This window comes from Ahaetulla prasina, chromosome 13 (genome assembly GCF_028640845.1).
Source record: "Ahaetulla prasina isolate Xishuangbanna chromosome 13, ASM2864084v1, whole genome shotgun sequence".
NCBI lineage: Eukaryota > Metazoa > Chordata > Lepidosauria > Squamata > Colubridae > Ahaetulla > Ahaetulla prasina.
The window spans coordinates 22,462,296-22,482,055 of record NC_080551.1 but is presented as its reverse complement, the minus strand read 5'-3'; the positions used below and the strand labels follow the sequence as shown (position 1 = coordinate 22,482,055).

At 45.9% G+C, this 19,760-nt stretch overlaps 1 protein-coding gene across 2 annotated transcripts; it reads left to right on the top strand.

The window, feature by feature from the left end:
- The first annotated feature begins 11,126 nt into the window (after nucleotides 1-11,126).
- LOC131184870 (cytochrome P450 1A5-like) lies at nucleotides 11,127-19,258 on the top strand. Of its 2 annotated transcripts, none has more exons than XM_058156674.1 (7): nucleotides 11,127-11,267; nucleotides 11,970-12,831; nucleotides 14,277-14,403; nucleotides 14,775-14,864; nucleotides 16,096-16,219; nucleotides 16,916-17,002; nucleotides 18,479-19,258. In XM_058156674.1, exons 2-7 carry the CDS (start codon nucleotides 12,007-12,009, stop codon nucleotides 18,780-18,782), a joined length of 1,557 nt encoding a protein of 518 aa, XP_058012657.1. In that variant the 5' UTR covers nucleotides 11,127-11,267; nucleotides 11,970-12,006; the 3' UTR covers nucleotides 18,783-19,258. The 2 variants fall into 2 exon arrangements, with proteins under 2 accessions (XP_058012657.1, XP_058012656.1); XM_058156673.1 differs by having other exon boundaries at nucleotides 11,967-12,831.
- Nucleotides 19,259-19,760: the final 502 nt, after the last annotated feature.

Sequence of the window (19,760 nt, the reverse complement as noted above, 5' to 3'; positions counted from 1 at the left end):
TTTAAAAAAATCAATATACCGATGCTCCTTTTTAAAAAAATAAAAAGCACCTCCCATAGCTCTGAAACACCCCGCCCCCATATAATTGCTTCGCTGTTATGCTTCGTGTTAGCTTTGCAACGCGCCCGATGGCGTGTCATAAACAGGAAAAGGGGGTTCATTTGGAAGCCGGCTCCCCATTTAAAAAAAAATAAATGCAATATTTTTAATTGCTTGGAGTGGAAGTCTGAATGGCCTTTGCTTCCGAGGAGATAACAGTCCCTCGGTTAAGGCAGGGAAAAGTTCTTTGTGGTTGTGTAGGCTTGCGTGTGATGGTGTGCGAAGTGGCTTGAGGTTAAAGATTATCTTCATTGCAGATTTTCGGCCGGAGGGCAAGAGTTTTTTTTTTTAACCCCTGGAGGTCAAAAGATCACTTTTGTGCGTGACAAGCTCTTTGGCCACAGCTCAGTAAGTTTCCTGTGCAGATAAACAGGCCCTCGGGTGCTGGGGTCCCTCTGCTGATGGGACATCCAGGGAGAAGGAGAACAAGATCAAGGAAGAGTGTTTATGGACATTCATCCAGGTCATAGTTGTCTCAAGGGTGTTCCTTCCAAAGGCAATGGGACTTTTTTTTCCTTGAGGAAGAAGGAGAAGGAGAAGAAAACAGGAGGAGGAGGAGGAGGAGGAATAAGAGGAAAAGGAAAAGGAGGTGGAAGAAGAAGGAGGAGGAGGAAGAGGAAGAAGAAAAAGAGGACGAGGAGGAAAAGGAGGAGGAATAAGAGGAAGAGAAAGAGGAGCAGAAGAAGAGGAAGAGGAGGAAGGCAGAAGAGGAAGAAGAAGAACAGAAGGAGGAGGAAGAGGAGGAGGAGAAGAGGAGGAGAAGGAGGAGGAGGAATAAGAGAAAGAGAAAGAGGAGGTGGAAGAAGAAGAAGGAGGAGGAGGAGGAAGAAGAAGAAGAAAAAGAAGAGGAGGAGAAGAAGGAGGAGGAGGAGGAGGAGGAGGAGGAGGAGGTGGAAGAAGAAAATATTTCACTCCTCATCTAAGAAGCTTCATCAGTTCTGATGAGATCCTTCCACCTTCCTGCCACCAGAACTGATGAAGCTTATCAGACAAGAAGCGAAATGTTTTCTTCTTCTTCCTCAAGGACAAAACGGTCCAGTTGCCTTTTGGAAAAGCAACTTTGAGAAAACCCGGGAGAGCTAAGTGTCCAGCTAGGAAGCAGCCAAACATCCATGGCTGTGGTCCGTTGAGGGCTTTCGTGAGAGTTTATTCTTTTGTGTAGCCAAAGAAATCTTAGCCGTCTCTACTTCAATCTCCCTGCTCAGGGAGAACAAATAAATAAGTTTGTGTGTGTGTGTGTTTAAGGAAGCATTAGGAGTACAGATAGTCAAGTATAAATCGTACAACTACGATGGAGCCCCCAAATATTGTTGCTGAGCGAGATGGTAATAAAGTGAACTTTGCTCCATTTTACGACCTTTTTGGCCATAGGTGTTAAGCTACTCACCTGGTTGTTAAGCGAATCGGGCTTCCCCGTTGACGTTGCTTGTCAGAAGGACGCAAAAGGGGATCATGTGACCCCAGGATACCGCCACTGTCCTAAATATGAACCGGCTGAATTGCCACGCGGCTGAGTTTTGATCACATGACCACGGGGATGAGGCCACGGTCATAAGTGTGGAAAAACAGCCCTGGGTCACATTTTTTCAATCCTTCAAAAACAGTCACTAAACGAATGGTTGTTGGAAGCCAAAGATTGCCTGTACAGAACAATACCCTCGTTTATTTATATATATTTCATTTGTAGGAATGAAAATCTCATCCAAGGGTCACCCTGAAAGAGAAGGGAAGGGAAACAGCTAAACATTGACAGAATAGAATAGAATAGAATGGAACGGAACGGAACGGAACGGAACGGAACGGAACAGAACAGAACAGAACAGAACAGAACAGAACAGAACAGAACAGAATAGAATAGAATAGAATTCTTTATTGGCCAAATCTGATTGGACACACAAGGAATTTGTCTTCGGTGCATACACTCTCAGTGTACATAAAAGACAAGATACATTCGTCAAGAAATATAAGGAACAACACTTAATGATAGACATAGGGATCAAATAAGCAATCAGGAAACAATATCAATATAAATCGTAAGGATACAAGCAACAAGGTTACAGTCAAAGAGTCATAAGTGGGAGGAGACGGGTGATAGGAACGATGAGAAGATTAATAGTAATGCAGCCTTAGTGAATAGTTCGATAGCATTGAGGGAATTATTTAGAATAGAATAGAATAGAATAGAATAGAATAGAATAGAATAGAATAGAATTTTTTTGTTGGCCAAATGTGATTGGACACACAAGGAATTTGTCTTGGTGCATATGCTCTCAGTGTACATAAAAGAAAAGATACGTTCATCGAGGTACAACATTTACAACACCAATGATGGTCATAGGGTACAATTTAACACTTAGTGATACAACACTTAATGATAAGCATAGGGTACAAATAAGCAATCCGGAACAATCAATATCAATATAAATCATAAGGATTACCAGCAATAAAGTTACAGTCATACAATCATAAGTGGAAAGAGATGGGTGATGGGAACGATGAGAAGATTAATAGTAGTGCAGATTTAGTAAATAGTTTGACAGTGTTGAGGGAATTATTTGTTTAGCAGAGTGATGGCCTTCGGGAAAAAACTGTTCTTGTGTCTAGTTGTTCTGGTGTGCAGTGCTCTATAGCGTCGTTTTGAGGGTAGGAGTTGAAACAGTTTATGTCCAGGATGCGAGGGATCTGTAAATATTTTCATGGCCCTCTTCTTGATTCGTGCAGTATACAGGTCCTCAATGGAAGGCAGGTTGGTAGCAATTATTTTTTCTGCAGTTCTAATTATCCTCTGAAGTCTGTGTCTTGTTGGGTTGCAGAACCAAACCAGACAGTTATAGAGGTGCAAATGACAGACTCAATAATTCCTCTGTAGAACTGGATCAGCAGCTCCTTGGGCAGTTTGAGCTTACTGAGTTGGCGCAGAAAGTACATTTTTTGTTGTCTTTTTTTGATGATGTTTTTGATGTTAGCTGTCCATTTTAGATCTTGTGATATGATAGAACCTAGAAATTTAAAGGTTTCTACTGTTGATACTGTGTTGTCTAGTATTGTGAGAGGTGGAAATATGAAAGGGTTTCTCCTAAAGTCTACCACCATTTCTACGGTTTTGAGTGTGTTCAGTTCCAGATTGTTTCGTTGCACCACAAGGCTAGTTGTTCGACCTCTCGTCTATATGTGGATTCGTCATTGTCTCGAGTGAGACCGATCACTGTTGTGTCATCTGCGAACTTCAGTAGCTTAACAGATGGATCACTGGAGATGCAGTCATTGGTATACAGAGAGAAGAGAAGTGGGGAGAGCACACAGCCTTGGGGGGGCCCTGTGCTAATTGTACAGGTGTCTGATGTGATCTTGCTTAGCTTCACCTGCTGCTTCCTGTTTGTTAGGAAGCTTGTGATCCACTTACAAGTCTGTTCCGGTACCTGTAGCTGGTTTAGCTTAGTTAGAAGAATGTCTGGAATGATGGTATTGAATGCTGAACTAAAGTCTACAAAAAGGACCCTTGCATAGGTCTTTGGAGACTCAAGATGTTGTAGGATGTAGTGCAGAGCCATATTAACAGCATCATCTGTTGATCTATTTGCTCAGTATGCAAATTGCAAGGGGTCTAACAGCGGATCCGTGATGGTTTTCAAGTAGGAAAGCACTAGCCTTTCAAAGGTTTTCATGACTACAGATGTTAAAGCAACTGGTCTGTAGTCATTCAGTTCCTTGATGGTGGGCTTCTTCGGCACTGGGATGATGGTAGAGCGTTTGAAGCAAGAAGGAATATAGCACATCGCTAGTGATTTATTGAAGATATGGGTGAAGATGGGGGCCAATTGGTCAGCACAGACTTTTAAGCAAGAAGGAGTTATCTTGTCTGGGCCTGGAGCTTTTCCTGGCTTTTGTCTGTGAAATAGGTCCTGCACTTCCTTTTCTGTGATCACTAGGGGTTGTGAACCCAATGAAATGGGGTCAGTTGTAGGAGGCTTGGCTGATGTTGGTGTGTCTGAGATGGGGGTTGTGGAGATAGGTGGCTGTAGTTTCCTTTCAAACCTGTAGTAAAACTCAAGAAATAAAGAAACCATTAGCGAGCATTTCACCGAGGCAGCCTTTGTCTGCGCCATCTTGGGGAGGAATTTGTTTAGCTGAGTGATGGCGTTTGGTGAAAAACTGCCCTGTGGCTAGTTGTTCTGGTGTGCAGAGTTCTATAGTGTCATTTTGAGGGCAGGAGTTGAAACAGTTTATGTCCAGGATATGAGGGTTTTCACAGCCCTCTTTTTGACTCGTGCAGTATACAGGTCCTCAATGGAAGGCAGATTGGTAGTGAGGGTGAAATCCAGCAGGTTCTGACAGGTTCTGGAGAACCGGTAGTGGAAATTTTGAGTAGTTTGGAAAACCGGCAAATACCACCTCTGGCTGGCCCCAGAATGAATTCTGGGAATTGAATTCTGGGAATTCTGGAAGTCCACAGATCTTAAAGTGGCCAAGTTTGGAGACTTTCCTCCCCCGCCCCCCCCAGTAATCAAAGCATACAGGATAAACCTGTCATCTTGATATCTTTTGAATCATAGCCTGCAGATTTCTACATGATTCCCCTCAAAACCCCCAGCAAACGAGGGGACAACCTTGGGGGGTGCCCTTTTTTTCGACCCTGGCTTTCTCATCTGAGCGAAAAGGACCCAATGGCCTCCCCTGCGTTCCCACCTGGTATCTCTAAGAGAAGAATGAACCTGCTTAAGGTAAGCGCTTGGGTACTGTTTGCTGACCGAGATCTTACAATAGTAGCCACCTTTCCTGCCGGCTGTTTTTGCAGGCTGAGTTTTTTAGCCCGAGATCAGCAGGGTGTGTCCAGGAAAGGTTTAGGAGGTACAGCCTGCCTGGCACGCAAGGGTTGTGCAGCCAGAAGGATGGTACCTAGCCCAGCCTGGCATGGGCACAGTGTTTCGTTCTCACCCAGCTTTGTCACGAAGGGTTTTTTTTCTCTCTCTCTCTCTCGAGGTTTGTTATGGGAAGCTGTTTTTTTGCATGTGAAAGAAATAAAAAAGATTCCCAGGGAGATGGCTTTAGACTTTTGGCTCCTGGTGAACTGCAAGGGCGTGCTTTCTGCAGCTCGGGGGTTCTGCGGAGTGGTTCAGATTTAACAGTGTTAAAGGAGGGGACCTTGTAGGTCATCTAGTCCAACCCCCTGCCCAAGCAAAAGACCTTACACCATTTCTGACAAACGGCAGTCCAGTCTCTTCTTGAAAGCCTCCAGTGATGAAGCTCCCACAACTTCCGAAGGCAACTTCTGTTCCATGGGTTGATTGCTCTCACTGTCAGAAAGTTTCCCCTTATTTCCAGGTTGAATCTCTCCTTGATCAGTTTCCATCCATTATTCCTTGTCTGGTCTTTGGGTGCCTTGGAAGATAGCTTGACCCCCCCTTCCTCTCTGGGGCAGCCCCTCAAATATTGGAAGACTGCTATCCTGCCTCCCCTGGTCCTTCTCTTCACTAGACTAGCCAGGCCCAGTTCTAGTAACCCAGTTAAAAAAATCAAATTTTTTTTTACTACTGGTTCTGTGGGCGTGGCTTGGTGGGTGTGGTGTGGCTTGGTGGGCGTGGCTTGGTGGGGGTGTGGCAGGGGAAGGATATTGCAAAATCTCCATTCCCACCCACTCCAGGGAAAGGATACTCCGAAATCTCCATTCCCACCCCACTCCAGGGAAAGGATACTGCAAAATCTCCATTCCCACTCCACTCTGGGGCCAGCTAGAGGTGGTATTTGCTGGTTCTCTGAATTACTCAAAATTTCCGCTACCGGTTCTCCGGAAGCTGTCAGAACCTTGTTGGATTTCACCCCTGCTGTAACCGTTCATTGTATGTTTTAGCTTTCAAGTCTCCTAATCTTCTTGGTTTCTGGGATTCAGGTATTCACTTAACAGATGTCTCACTTAACAACAGAACTTCTACTACTATACTATACTACAGACTCTGAGTCAGCCTGCTTTAACCTGGGAGGCCCTCAAAATGTGTTGGACTCCAAATTTGGCACCTAATCCTGGGCTTTGGAGACAGTGCTGTACTCTTAACTACTCACTGGTTCAAATAGAGGTCCTTCTGTCCACCCAGAACCCCAGTGTCCAGCCAACAGAGATCTCTGGTTGAGTGAACATCCATGCCCCCGTTGGCTTTCTCCCTTCTCTCTGTGTTTGCAGTGGAGAACCTATTGAATGTTGACCAAGTAGCTTTGCACGCAACCCTGGGCAATCGTTAACATGGAGACGAGCCCAGATGTCGCTAAAGGTTGGTTGGGCAATCCCAGCGATGTCAACATCTTGTGATCTGGCAAAGGGAGGGCGAAGAGAGGTTGGCACCAACCTTTGCAGCTCCCAGCCTGGGGCTTCCGAGATAATTCTGCTTCCTTGGCTTTGCTTATTCCTGTCGGAAGCAGAACAATTAAAATAAGGCATTCCATGGAATAGAACATTCAAACTATAAAATACAAGACCAACAATGTGCAGAAGTTAAACAGACCCGGGCCCAGAAGCTTAGCAACATTCATTGTGTTTTGTCGCGCTGTTGTGAGGTATGCAAGCGTACAGTCATCAGGATATGAAGCAGGGGTGAAATCCAGCAGGTTCTGACAGGTTCTGGAGAACCGGTAGCGGAAATTTTGAGTAGTTCGGAGAACTGGCAAATACCACCTCTGGCTGGCCCCAGAGTGGGATGGGAATGGGGATTTTGCAATATCTTCCCCCAGAAGTGAGGAGGGAATGGGGATTTTGCAGTATCCTTCCCCTGGAGTGGGGTGGGAATGGGGATTTTGCAGTATCCTTCCCCTGGAGTGGGGAAGGAATGGAGATTTTGCAGTGTCCTTCCCCTGGAGTGGGGAAGGAATGGAGATTTTGCAGTGTCCTTCCCCTGGAGTGGGGAAGGAATGGAGATTTTGCAGTATCCTTCCTCCTGGAGCGGGGAGGGAATGGGGATTTTGCAGTATCCTTTCCCCTGCCACGCCCACAGAACCGGTAAGAAAAAAATTTGAAACCAACCCCTGCCACAATCCCTTGTTCTCCAGAAATGGCTAGTCTACTGAACCACGCTTTAACCATGAGCCACAATTCTTGAGGTGTGATGGGAACCGGAGTCTTTGAATGCTTGAAAAAACCAGCAGCTGGGGAAAAATTGGGGCGAGAGCCACCTTTAAAACTGAGCGTCCAGTGTAAACCTCCTGAGATCAAAGAAGATGGGTTCACCAGCTCTTCTTCTCCCAGCAATTCAGGAGGTAGAATATAAATACATAATATTATTTGACAACATCTTCAGTCAAAACAACTTTTGACATCTCCCTTTTGGCTCGCAGCCTTCAGAGTCTTAGAATTTCCTTTGTTGATAAAAGATTTAACAGAGAGCCTTCAGAATAATAAACTTCTGGGGTTACTATTTGTACAAGATAAAGTTTCTCTCCAGCCAAGCTCAGCTCCTGGCAAATGTTTGTAGAGTTTCCTTTGGCAGCAGAACAGAAATGGATAGCCCCTGCCTTCTCCTACAATTATTTCTTCTCCAACTTCCCAATTGGATCTAAAGTAGGGGTGTCCAACCTTGGCAAGTTTAAGACTTGTGGACTTCAACTACCAACTTGAAGGTTTGTGGACGGACCCCACGCTGGCTGGAGAATTCTGGAAGTTGAAGTCCACAAGTCTTGAAGTTGCCAAGGTTGCACAGCCCTGATCTAAAGTCTTTAGGATTGCTTGATGGGTCTTCTTTTGAAACACAAACCAGATTCTCTTTGGTCAATGGTTGTAAAATTATACTAGGTAAAGGTTCCCCTTGCACATATGTGCTAGTCATTCCCGACTCTAGGGGGCAGTGCTCATCTCCGTTTCAAAGCCGAAGAGCCAGCACTATCAGAAAACATCTCCATGGTCATGTGGCTGGCATGACTCAATGCCAAAGACGCACGGAACGTTGTTACCTTCCCACCAAAGGGGGCCCCTATTTTTCTACTTGCATTTTTTAGGTGCTTTCGAACTGCTAGGTTGGCAGAAGCTGGGACAAGTCACGGGAGCTCACCCCGTTACGCGGCAGCACTAGGGATTCGAACCGCTGAACTGCCGACCTTTCGATCGACAAGCTCAGTGTCTTAGCCACTGAGCTACCGCGTCCCGAAAGGAACAAGGTAGGAATGTGTAAAACAGCCAAGTGGGATTTGCAGTTTATCCATGTCAATAGCTTCTTTTGGCGTTTAGTTGGGATGCATTTAAAATTACGACCAAACCTAGCGAAGAAACGTTGACTTGTTCATTCAAGCCAATAAAAGGAATGGCAGCCTAGAACCGTTACGAAAAGTAGATGTCCATATTTCGCGGTTTTCCATTCCTCCAACTGTCGAGCTGAGTTCAGTAGACCAAAACAGTAGATGAAATAAGTTACGTTGGGATAATAATGGCGAGGGACTTCAATGAAAACTCTGGTGAGCCCCTTTTCAGTGAGAAAAACAGAGTCCTCCTTTGGGGGTGTTCTTCACAGCCCAATTTCAGATACCTTGAACTTTCCTTTCCCTTATCCCTGTTTGTTTTCTCTCTTGGCTCTGAAAAGTGGCCCGAAGCTGCCCGCTAGGCCTTCTCACGCAAAGTTGGCTAATCTTTAACTTGTTTTTAATCCTGCCTGGTCAGGAGATCCTGTCCTTTTTCGACCAAGGGACGAGCTCATCACCCCAATGTTCGAACAAGGGGATGAGCTCATCACCCCTATATTCCACAAAGATCACCCTGTTTTCCTCACCGTGGAATCATGCGCGGGGGGGGGGAATGATTCTCCAGTAACATAATGGTTCTCCAGTAATATTAGGGCCACGGTGTGGCTCAGGCTGTAAGAAGCCTGTTATTAAAACACAGCTGCCTGAAATTACTGCAGGTTCTAGTCCCACAAGGTCCAAGGTTGACTCAGCCTTCCATCCTTTATAAGGTAGGTAAAATGAGGACCCAGATTGTTGGGAGAGCAATAAGTTAACTTTGTAAATATACAAATAGAATGAGACTATTACCCTACACACTGTAAGCCGCCCTGAGTCTTCGGAGAAGGGCGGGATATAAATGTAAACAAAAAAAAAATGTTCTGAGCCAGCCTTAGCAGAAGCAAGAAACAGTCTCCTGATCCCGAAAAACCCCTCTTTATTTTCCTTTTGTGAATTAATGGCATTCACCCACCAAAAAGGTCAGGCAAGAGCCCTTCAAGGAGTTAACGGCAGCAGCAGACCTTATCAGTTCCTTGCAAGATAATTGCAAGGCCACGAGTTCCCAGCCGAAAGGCTGCAAATTAAGTTCTGGCAAGCAGTCTTTGTGGCGGGAAACACAATGAACCAAAATCTTCAGAAATCCGAACGGTTGTCTCCTACGACAACCACGCCCCTTTCCTTCTATTTATTCCCCAGCCAGGGAAGGGCCATTCAGCGTCCACCTGTGCTTTGCTTCCCGAGTCGTCCTCCGTTGTTCACCTCTCCTAACTGCTCTGCGCATACGTGTGTCGGGAACAGGCCCCACCTGTTCTTCCTCCTCACCGTCTGAGTCTGCCCCCAGCTCCGCTGGCAGCCGGTGGTCCACAACACATAACAGGAACCGGTTCTACTATTAGACGGTTCATTTTTGTTCGCCGGAATCCTTAAGAATAAGCCATGATCCGTTTCAGCAGCTGAAATAGCATAGTTCTTGTTGAATTTCCTTGAAAGAAGACCATCGCCTGGCTGGCTGGAAACAGAAGTCATCAAATACCTTATTGATGGTTGCTCACTCTGGCCCTGTTCTGTAATGGGTAGAAGGAAGAATTTTGAGGGACAGGAGGAAAAGATGCTACCAAGACACTGGCCAAATAAAGGAAATCTGTGCCCAAAGCAGAAACGTAATATGAGAACACATCTCAAAAGAGAACCCACCCACCCAATTGTCACGAAGAGAAAGAGAGGGGAAGACCATTCAGACATGCAACCTTCTGTTACTATAATCTTATAATAAATAGAATAGAGTAGAGTAGAGTAGAGTAGAGTAGAGTAGAGTAGAGTAGAATAGAACAGAACAGAACAGAACAGAACAGAACAGAACAGAATAGAATAGAATAGAATAGAATAGAATAGAATAGAATAGGATTTTTTTGTTGGCCAAGTGATTGGACACACAAGGAATTTGTCTTGGTGTATATGCTCTCAGTGTACATAAAGGAAAAGATACCTTCATCAAGGTACAACATTTACAACACTTAATAATAGTCATAGGGTACAAATAGATTAAAGATAAGTATTAGTTAGCATTAAGGTTGGGCTTCAAAATTTTTAGCAAGGGGTCCTCTGCCTGGTTGCTGGGTGGGCGTGGCCATGGTGGGTGTGGCCTAGTCATCCTCCTCCACCACGGGGGGGGGATTTTTGCCCTCCCAGGGCTCCAGAGGCTTTCTTTGAGCCTCCGTTTCTGGCCCTTCCGAACTTCTGGTAGGCCTGTTTTTCACCCTCCCTGAGCCTCCACGTGTGCCCTGTGCTTACCTGCATCCAAAATGGGCCACGTGGGGACTCCTGGGAGGGGCGAAGCGGGGTGGGTGGGGCCGGCCAGGAGTGGGATTTGGGAGTTCTTCGAACTGCACAGAATCTTAGCCAGAGGTTCTCCCAAACCCCTGGAAACTCCAGCAGCCCATCCCTGGTTAGCATGATTTGGGTACCCCCTAAACTGGTCTACCGTTTGAAGTTCCCAAAGCACCGTGAACCATCTTGGACCATGTTTTGTTTGATTTCTTGACTTATTAAATGTATTTGTTTGCTTCTGGCAAACAGGAATAAAGGCGTACGGATTAATGTATTGTGCGAACCCGATCAGCTGGACTTCATTAAATAAGCCAGGCTTAAACACTTGGTCAAATGCAAAAGGGGACTCCAGCCTCCTTCATTACCAGCAAAATCTGGGACGATCTTGGTAATCGAGAAGCACATTATTTATTTGCTGGTTTTAGCCCAGTGCCAAGGGATGGAATATTTTCCTTGGATTTTCTCCAGCTGAATTTGGAGGGTTTGTGGGTTAAATAATCATTTCCCAGACTGGAGAGCACGAGACACCTTCGCATAAGGTAGCCAGCGGCTGGCAAGAGAAAGAGCTAAAGACATTCGGACAACGACTTTTACTTGTAGACTTCGTTGGCCTCATCCCTAGTTCTTATTCTTCCTGATTTTACCAGGTATTTATTATGTGAAGGAGGGAAGGAGGGAGGGAGAGGAGGAGGAAGGAAAGAAGGAAGGAAACATGAGGGAGGGAGGAAAGGAGAGAGGGAGGGAGGAAACATGATGGAAGGAGGGAGGAAGGGGGAGGAAAGAAGGAAGGGAGGAAACATGACGGAGGGAGGGAGGGAGGCAGGAAGGAAGAAAACATGAAGGAGGGAGACAAGGAGACAAGGAAGGAAGGAGGGAGGGAGGAAGGAAACATGAGGAAGGGAGGAAGGGGAGGGAAGAGTAAAAGAAGGAAGGGAGGGAGAGGAGGAGGAGGAGGAAGGAAGGAAACAGGGAGACAAGAAAGGAGAGAGGGAGGAGGGAAGGAAGGAAGGAAACATGAGGAAGGGAGGGGGAGGGAGGGAGGGAAGAGTGAAAGAAGGAAGGAAGGAAGGAAGGAAGGAAGGAAGGAAGGAAGGAAGGAAGGAAAAAGTTAAGTCAACAGGGGAAGCAGATTTGCTTAACAATCATGTGATTCATTGAAGAACTGCACTCATTTGCTTAACGGTTGTGGCAAACATGATTATAAAATTGGGCAGGACTCACTTAAAACCCACCTTGCTTAGCAATGGAAATTCTGAGCCCAGTTATGGTCCATAAGTCAAGGACCCCCTCTACTGATTTTTGCCTTCCTAACTGTGCCGCCTGTCCTATCTTTCCTATCATCTCAGTAGAAGTTTTGAAGACAAACCGTTATTATCCAGCTTTGCCATGTGGATCCTGGCATCAATTTCGGCTACTGAGGTCCTGATTGGCCTGGCTGTTTTCTGCCTGCTCTTCCTTGTCCTCCAGACCTTCCAGAAACGGATCCCCCAGGGCCCCAAAAGGATCCCTGGACCATGGGGCTACCCCTTGATTGGCAACATGCTGGAGGTGGGCACCAACGTCCACCTCAGTCTGAGTCAAATGAGCAAGACCTACGGAGATGTCATGTTGATCCACATCGGGACAATGCCAGTCTTGGTGCTGAGTGGGCTGGAGACCATCAAGGAAGCTCTCGTGAGACACGGAGAAGACTTCAAGGGACGTCCCGACCTCTACATCTTCCGCCATGTGACCGATGGACAGAGCATGTCTTTCAGCACGGATTCTGGACCGGTGTGGTATGCTCGTCGTAAGCTGGCTCAACACGCCCTGAAAACCTTCGCTTCTTCACCCAGCCTCACCTCCTTCTCCACCTGCCTCTTGGAAGACCACGTCTCCAAGGAGGCCCACCGCCTGATGGCTAAGCTCCAGGAGGTCATGCGTGCAAAGAACCGCCTGGATCCCCATCTCTACTTGATGGTCGCCGTGGCCAACGTAGTGTTGGCCATGTGTTTCGGCAAGCGTTACGACTACGATGACGAAGAACTTCTCAACATCGTGACCAACAGCGAAGAGTTTGCGGAATCCACAGGCTCGGGAAGTCTAGCCACCTTCATCCCTGTCCTTCAGTATCTTCCCAACAGCAAAGTGAAAAAGTTTAAGAACTACAACCAGCAATTTACTCGTTTCCTGCAGAAGAACGTGCAAGAGCATTATGAGAGCTTCAGGAAGGTAAGACATTGTTGGAAGAAATACCCAGGTCCAGTTCCAAGCCGAGAAAAAAACGCTGGAAATAAAATGGAGGATGGAGGCTGAAAGGTTCTCCTTATTGATGAAGCAGAACCACCAACCACGTGTGATTCTGGGACAGCTGACAAAATGGAGTTGAGAGTGAGTGGGTGGGTTTTTATACCTTCCAGATTCCTATGAGGTCATGTAGAGGTCATGGCTGGCTCTATAGGCACAAGGGGAAAATGCAAATCCTAGGTGTTTGCCTGAGCTAATCTCGTCAACCTTTGGCTTGTGGCTTATCTGGAGTCTCAGTCTGACCCAGTCTTTCTGAACGGATGACCAAATCTGCATTTCTAAAAGCTGGCCGCCTCAGTTTCTGCTTGGGGCAGGGAAACTGGGGCTGGCTTCTGCCTCCCTTAAGATCCCCCCCCCCAGTTTCTCATTTAGGGGAAATATTCTATCCTGCCTTTTTAACATTTCCCAAAATATTTCATTCTTCGAGGTATGGGGGAGCTTCCTACAACGTGATATTTTTAGCTGTGGGGAACTGTAAAAATTTGTTACTACCAGTTCTGTGGGCGTGGCTTGGTGGAGGTGGTGGTAATGTGACTGGGTGGGCGTGGCCAACTTTTTTTTTTTTTACTTTTAAAAGCATTTTTTCGACAACCTCTTCGGCCGAAGAGGTTATAAACAAATGCTCTTAAAAGGCTCTGATGTTCCCAGCTGAGTTTCCTGATCGTCACAGGCTTTTGTTTTCTTTTAAAAGCATTTTTTTTTTGCCTTTAAAAGAAAAAAAAGCCTCTGACGATCAGGGAACTCAGCTGGGATCGTCAGAGGAGCCTTTTAAAAGCATTTTTTTTACAACCTCTTCGGCTGAAGAGGTTGTAGAAAAAATGCTTTTAAAAGGCTCTGACGATCCCAGCTGAGCCAGGTGATCGTCAAAGGCTTTTTTTTTTTACTTTTAAAAGCATTTTTTCGGCCGAAGAAAAAATGCTTTTAAAAGTAAAAAAAACCCCACACCTCTGATGATCGCGTGGCTCAGCTAAGCATGGGGGGGGAGGGATTTTTGCTACCGGTTCTCCAAACCACCCGCCCCCATCTCTACCGGATCGAGCAATCCGGTCTGAACTGAGAGCATTTCACCCCTGATTTTTAGTCTTCCAAATCTACAAATCCCGACATTTCTGGTATTTGATGGTTACACACACACACACACACACACCCATTATCATGAAACTTATTTGCTATTTATTATTTTCCTACTACAAAATCCGGCCTAAGTCTGTTGGAACACCAATGGGACTCGACGGAAAAAACAGTTGCTGTCTTCGATTTCTCTCAAGCTGGGCTTCCTAAAAATGCAAAAAGGCTGATAGTTCTTGAAGTTGCCTCTTACGTGGTATTATTGTAAAGTCAACACAACTTTCCTTCATCGTTCCTTTCAGGATCACATCCGCGATATCACCGATTCTCTGATCGAGGAAAGCCAAAAACAGAAAGCGGACGCCAAAGTGAAAACTCAGCTCCCCGCTGAAAAAATTGTGAATCTGGTGAATGATATTTTTGGGGCAGGTAAGGTCTTCACTTGAGGGTCTAAGCCAAGGGTCGGCAATCTTAAACACTCAAAGAGCCATTTGGATCCCGTTTCCCACAGAAAAGAAAACACCGGGAGCCACAAAACCCTTCCCGTGCCTGATTATTTCTTGAGCGGCCACAAAACTAGGATATGTAGTTGAATTAAACATTCTATTTTCTTCTGAAACTTTCCTTTACTTGGATTTATCCATGGCTGGCCTACCAGGGGTCGAAAAGCTCAATAAATTGCATGCCGGCAGGTGTCACATATTGGTGGTTGTGACGCATATTTTGAGCGATAAGGAGCTGCTATTTTGGTCCCGCCGTGTCCTCTTTTTGTCTATGTGTGTATGTGTGTGTTGTTACAGGTTTCAGCACAGTATCCACCGGCTTGTCCTGGTCCCTTATGTATCTCATCACTTATCCCGAAATTCAGAAAAAGATCCAGGAAGAAATAGGTGGGTTCTTTTTCCTTCTCTGCCAGGATAATTAATCTGGAACCAGGAGTTATTTTTTCTTATGCATTTATTTATTTGAATGCATTTGTCCCGCAACTCCGGTGGACTCTCGACGGAACACAACAAAAGGCTGGGTTTGCAAACTTATGCTCAGCCTTCGGGGGAACCAAAACAACCCAACTTAAGTCACACATACAGATGGTGTTCTGACCCAGCTCCCCAAACACGACAAACCCTCTGACGTGAACTCAAAAGATTCCTTTATTAGGAGCGCTGGCAGCTCCGGCGAAAAGTTTCTCTCTCACCGCAGGCTAACAAATCCATCCGGCAGGGAGATGAGTATTGTCTGCCACATCTATTCATCTCCGCCCCCTGCCTTTTATCCCCAGAACTAGGGTGGGGCTTCGCTAGCAGCGGTGGCTCTTCTGTCCCAAGGACCGGCCCATAGATTTCCACTGCTCTTCTCTCCTCTGCCTTCTGTGCATTTGCACGTCAGACACCGGACCCAACTGTTCCTCCTCTTCCTCATCAGCCACCTCCAGACCTGGGGGCTGTTCACTCTCCATCTGACGGCTGATGGACAGTCCAGGCTCCACCTCTCTCTCTCTCTCTCTCTCTGACATCTCCATTCCCTCGGAGCTCTCAGGTTGCCTTTTTTTTAAAATTTGCATTTATATCCCACCCTTCTCCGAAGACTCAGGGCGGCTTACACTATGTTAGCAATAGTCTTCATCCTATTTGTATATTTATATACAAAGTCAACTTATTGCCCCCAACAATCTGGGTCCTCATTTTACCTACCTTATAAAGGATGGAAGGCTGAGTCAACCTTGGGCCTGGTGGGACTAGAACCTGCAGTAATTGCAAGCAGCTGTGTTAATAACAGACTGTCTTAACAGTCTGAGCCACAAGAGGCCCTGGATGCTGACCCTGACTCCTACGCCTCTTCCTCCTCTGATTTGGCTGCTGGAGGGGCCGGTGGCCGACAGGCCACAACACACGGCCTTTGTCAGCCCTACGATGTAGGCCAAGCTAAGAAATCCATTTTTTGTGTGTGTGGCTTATCTGGGAGGTTTTGTCTTGGCTCAAGCCCCTCTTATCTGACCCTTGCTTTAACAAATGGCGTTTCATCCCAACCTTCAAGGTCACTCCCCATGCCCTCTACAGCCTTAGAGATAAGGTCTTCTCACAGAAGAAAGGAGATCTTTGATGTTTCTGCCCTGCTTTCCAGATGTCACAATCGGCCGGGAACGGAAGCCGCGATTGTCCGATCGCTCCCTGCTCCCTTACACGGAAGCTTTTATCCTGGAAGTCTTCAGACACTCTACCTTCGTGCCGTTCACGCTTCCCCACTGGTAAGTCCCAAATTCCGAAGAGAAATAGATGATCCCCCCAAACTACTTCCTGAACCTGGTCAGATCCGTCAAGTCAGTGGTGGATTTCAAATTTTTTTTACTACCGGTTCTGTGGGCGTGGCTTGGTAGGCACGGAATGGCTTGGTGGGCGTGGCAGGGGAAGGATACTGCAAAATCCCCATTCCCACCCCACCCTGGGGCCAGCCAGAGGTGGTACTTCCCAGTGCTCTGATGGTGTTGATGGTGCTGCAATGGTGATGGTGATTATCAGATGCTGATGATGTTACCTAGTTGAATAATGAAACATCTACAAGAAAGCAAACAAGCTCAGAGATCACCAAGGACCCCACAGTCCTCCTCCTCCTTCTATCACTGATGGTGTTACCTAGTTGGGTCATGAAACGTCTGCAAGAAAGCAAGCAAGCTCAGAGAGCAGCAAGGACCCTCACAATCGAACCCCAATGAACTACAAATATTGTCTTCTATTGGAATTTGGCCAATGTTTGTATTGCTTTTTAAAGAAAAGTCTAGATCTACCAGACTATACCCTCTAATAATTATATGTAGATATTTTTGGTTTGAAAATTCACCGCCATTCCCTAAGAGCTGTCCAATGCACACACCCATCTTCCTCCAAGCATATTCTTTATTGGCTTTGAAAAATATATATATTTTATTTTCTTCTTTTCTTTTCAGCACCACGAGAGATACCATCTTCAAGGGCTACTTCATTCCTAAGGACCTCTGCATCTTTATCAACCAGTGGCAAGTCAACCATGACGAGTAAGTAGTGAGTAACTATGTGGAATAACAGAAATAACAAAATAACAGGATTGGGAGGGACCTTGGAGGTCTTCTAGTCCAACCCCCTGCTCAAACAGGAGATCCTATTCCATTTCAGGCAAGTGACTGTCCAGTCTCTTCTTAAAGACCTCCAGTGATGAAGCACCCACAACTTCTGGTGGCAAGCTGTTCCATTGGTTAATTGTTTATTTATTTATTTATTTTATTTATTTATTTTGTCACTACATTATATATAAACACATATAATGAAAGAAAACAATAGGACAGGAACGGTAGGCACTTTTGTGCACTTATGCACGCCCCTTATAGTCCTCTTAGGAATGGGGTGAGGTCAGTGGTAGACAGTTTTTGTTTAAAGCTTTTGGGAGTTTGAGAAAAGACCACAGAGTCAGGTAGTGTGTTCCAAGCATTAACAACTCTGTTACAGAAGTCATAATTTTCTGCAATCACGATTGAAGCGGTTAACTTTAAGTTTGAATCTACTGTTTGCTCTTGTATTGTTGAGATTGAAGCTGAAGTGGTCTTCGACAGGAAGGACATTGCAATAGATGATTCTGTGTGTTAAACACAGGTCATGTCTGAGTCGGCGGAGTTCTAAGTTTTCTAATCCCAGGATTTCACGTCTGGAGGTATAAGGTATTTTGTTGTTTACAGAGGAGTGGAGGACTCTTCTTGTAAAATATTTCTGGACTCGTTCAATTGTATTAATGTCAGAGATGTGGTATGTCCTCCCTGTTAGGAAGGTTCTCCTTAATTCCAGGTTGCGTCTCTCCTTGATTGGTTTTCATCCATTGCTCCTTGTCTTGTTTTTCTGGAGGTTGGGGAATTGTAGGACAGCCCAGAAGGCCAGCTTCAGCACCCCACTATGAACATAGAATAACAGAGTTGAAAGAGACCTTGGAGGTCTTCTAGTCCAACCCTCTGCTCAAGCAGGAGACCCCTATACCAGTGATGGCAAACCTTTTCTTCCTCGGGTGCTGAAAGTGAGCGCTGACACCCACAATGCAATTTTTTTTTACTTTTTTTTACTTTTAAAAGCATTTTTTCTTCTGCTGAAAAAATGCTTTTAAAAGTAAAAAAAAAAAAAGCCTCTGACGATCGCGCGGCTCAGCTGGGATCGTCAGAGCCTTTTAAAAGCATTTTTTCTACAACCCCTTCGGCCGAAGAGATTGTAGAAAAAATGCTTTTAAAAGTAAAAAAACACCAAAGAACTTGGCCACGCCCACCCAGTCACATTACCCACCACCCCACCAAGCCACGCCCACAGAACCCGTAGTAACAAATTTTACATTTCACCACGGTGCTACACCATTTCTGACCAATGGCAGTCCAGTCTCTTCTTGAAAGCGTCCACAACTTCTGAAGGCAACTTCCGTTCCCTGGGTTGATTGTTCTCACGGTCAGAAAAATTCCTCCTTATTTCCAATCCTTCTTTCCATGCATTCCTCTTTGTAGAAATCATTGGAAAGACCCCTCTGCCTTCATTCCCGAACGTTTTCTCAGCGCCGACGGGAAAGAAATCAACACGGACGAACGGGAGAAAGTCCTGATATTCGGCTTGGGGAAACGGCGATGCATCGGCGAGCCCATCGCTCGGTGGGAGCTCTTCCTTTTCTTGGCTACTTTGCTACAAGAGCTGGAGTTCAGCGTTCCTGACGGAGTGACCGTAAACATGACCCCTGTCTACGGCCTCTCCCTGAGGCATGAGCGATGCGAGCACGTCCAAGTGAAACAACGTTTGCCTAATAAGATGAACTAATTGCAAAAAGGACTAATTGCCCCGCCAGCCTGTCCAAAGAATCTCAATATTTTCGGCATATTTTTGTAGAGTCTACCTGAGGAAAAACATTGTATGAGCCTACCCAAAGTTAATAATAATAATAATTAAAAAAAGGGGAAAGATTTCTCCAGTCCAGTCATGTCCGACTCCATAGGGCAGGGTTCATTCTTGGCTGAGGGAGCCAGCATCGGTCATTTTCTATGGTCATGTGGCCAGCATGACTATATGCTAAAGGCCCACGGAATGCTGTTACCTGCCCACTGAAGTGGTACCTATTTATCTACTCGCATTTGCATGCTTTCGAACTGCTGGGTGGGCAGGAGCTGCAGCAAGGAGCGGGAGCTCAACCCGTCGTGCGGAGCTTGGGTCTCGAACCTGGGCTGCCATGATGGCACAGTGGCTAGAATGCAGTACTGCAGGTTACTTCTGCTGACTGCCAGCTACCAGCAGTTTGGCAGTGCAATAACATAACATAACATAACATAACATCAGAGTTGGAAGGAACCTTGGAGGCCTTCTAGTCCAACCCCCTGCCCAGGCAGGAAACCCTACACCATCTCAGTCAGATGGTTATCCAACATTTTCTTAAAAATTTCCAGTGTTGGAGCATTCACAACTTCTGCAGGCAAGTCGTTCCACTGATTAATTGTTCTAACTGTCAGGAAATTTCTCCTTAGTTCTAAGTTGCTTCTTTCCTTGATCAGTTTCCACCCATTGCTTCTTGTTCTACCCTCAGGTGCTCTGGAGAACAGCCCAACTCCCACTTCTCTGTGGCAGCCCCTGAGATATTGGAACACTGCTATCATGTCTCCCCTAGTCCTTCTTTTTGTTAAACTAGACATACCCAGTTCCTGCAACCGTTCTTCATATGTTTTATCCTCCAGTCCCCTAATCATCTTTGTTGCTCTTCTCTGCACTCTTTCTAGAGTCTCAACATCTTTTTTACATCGTGGCGAC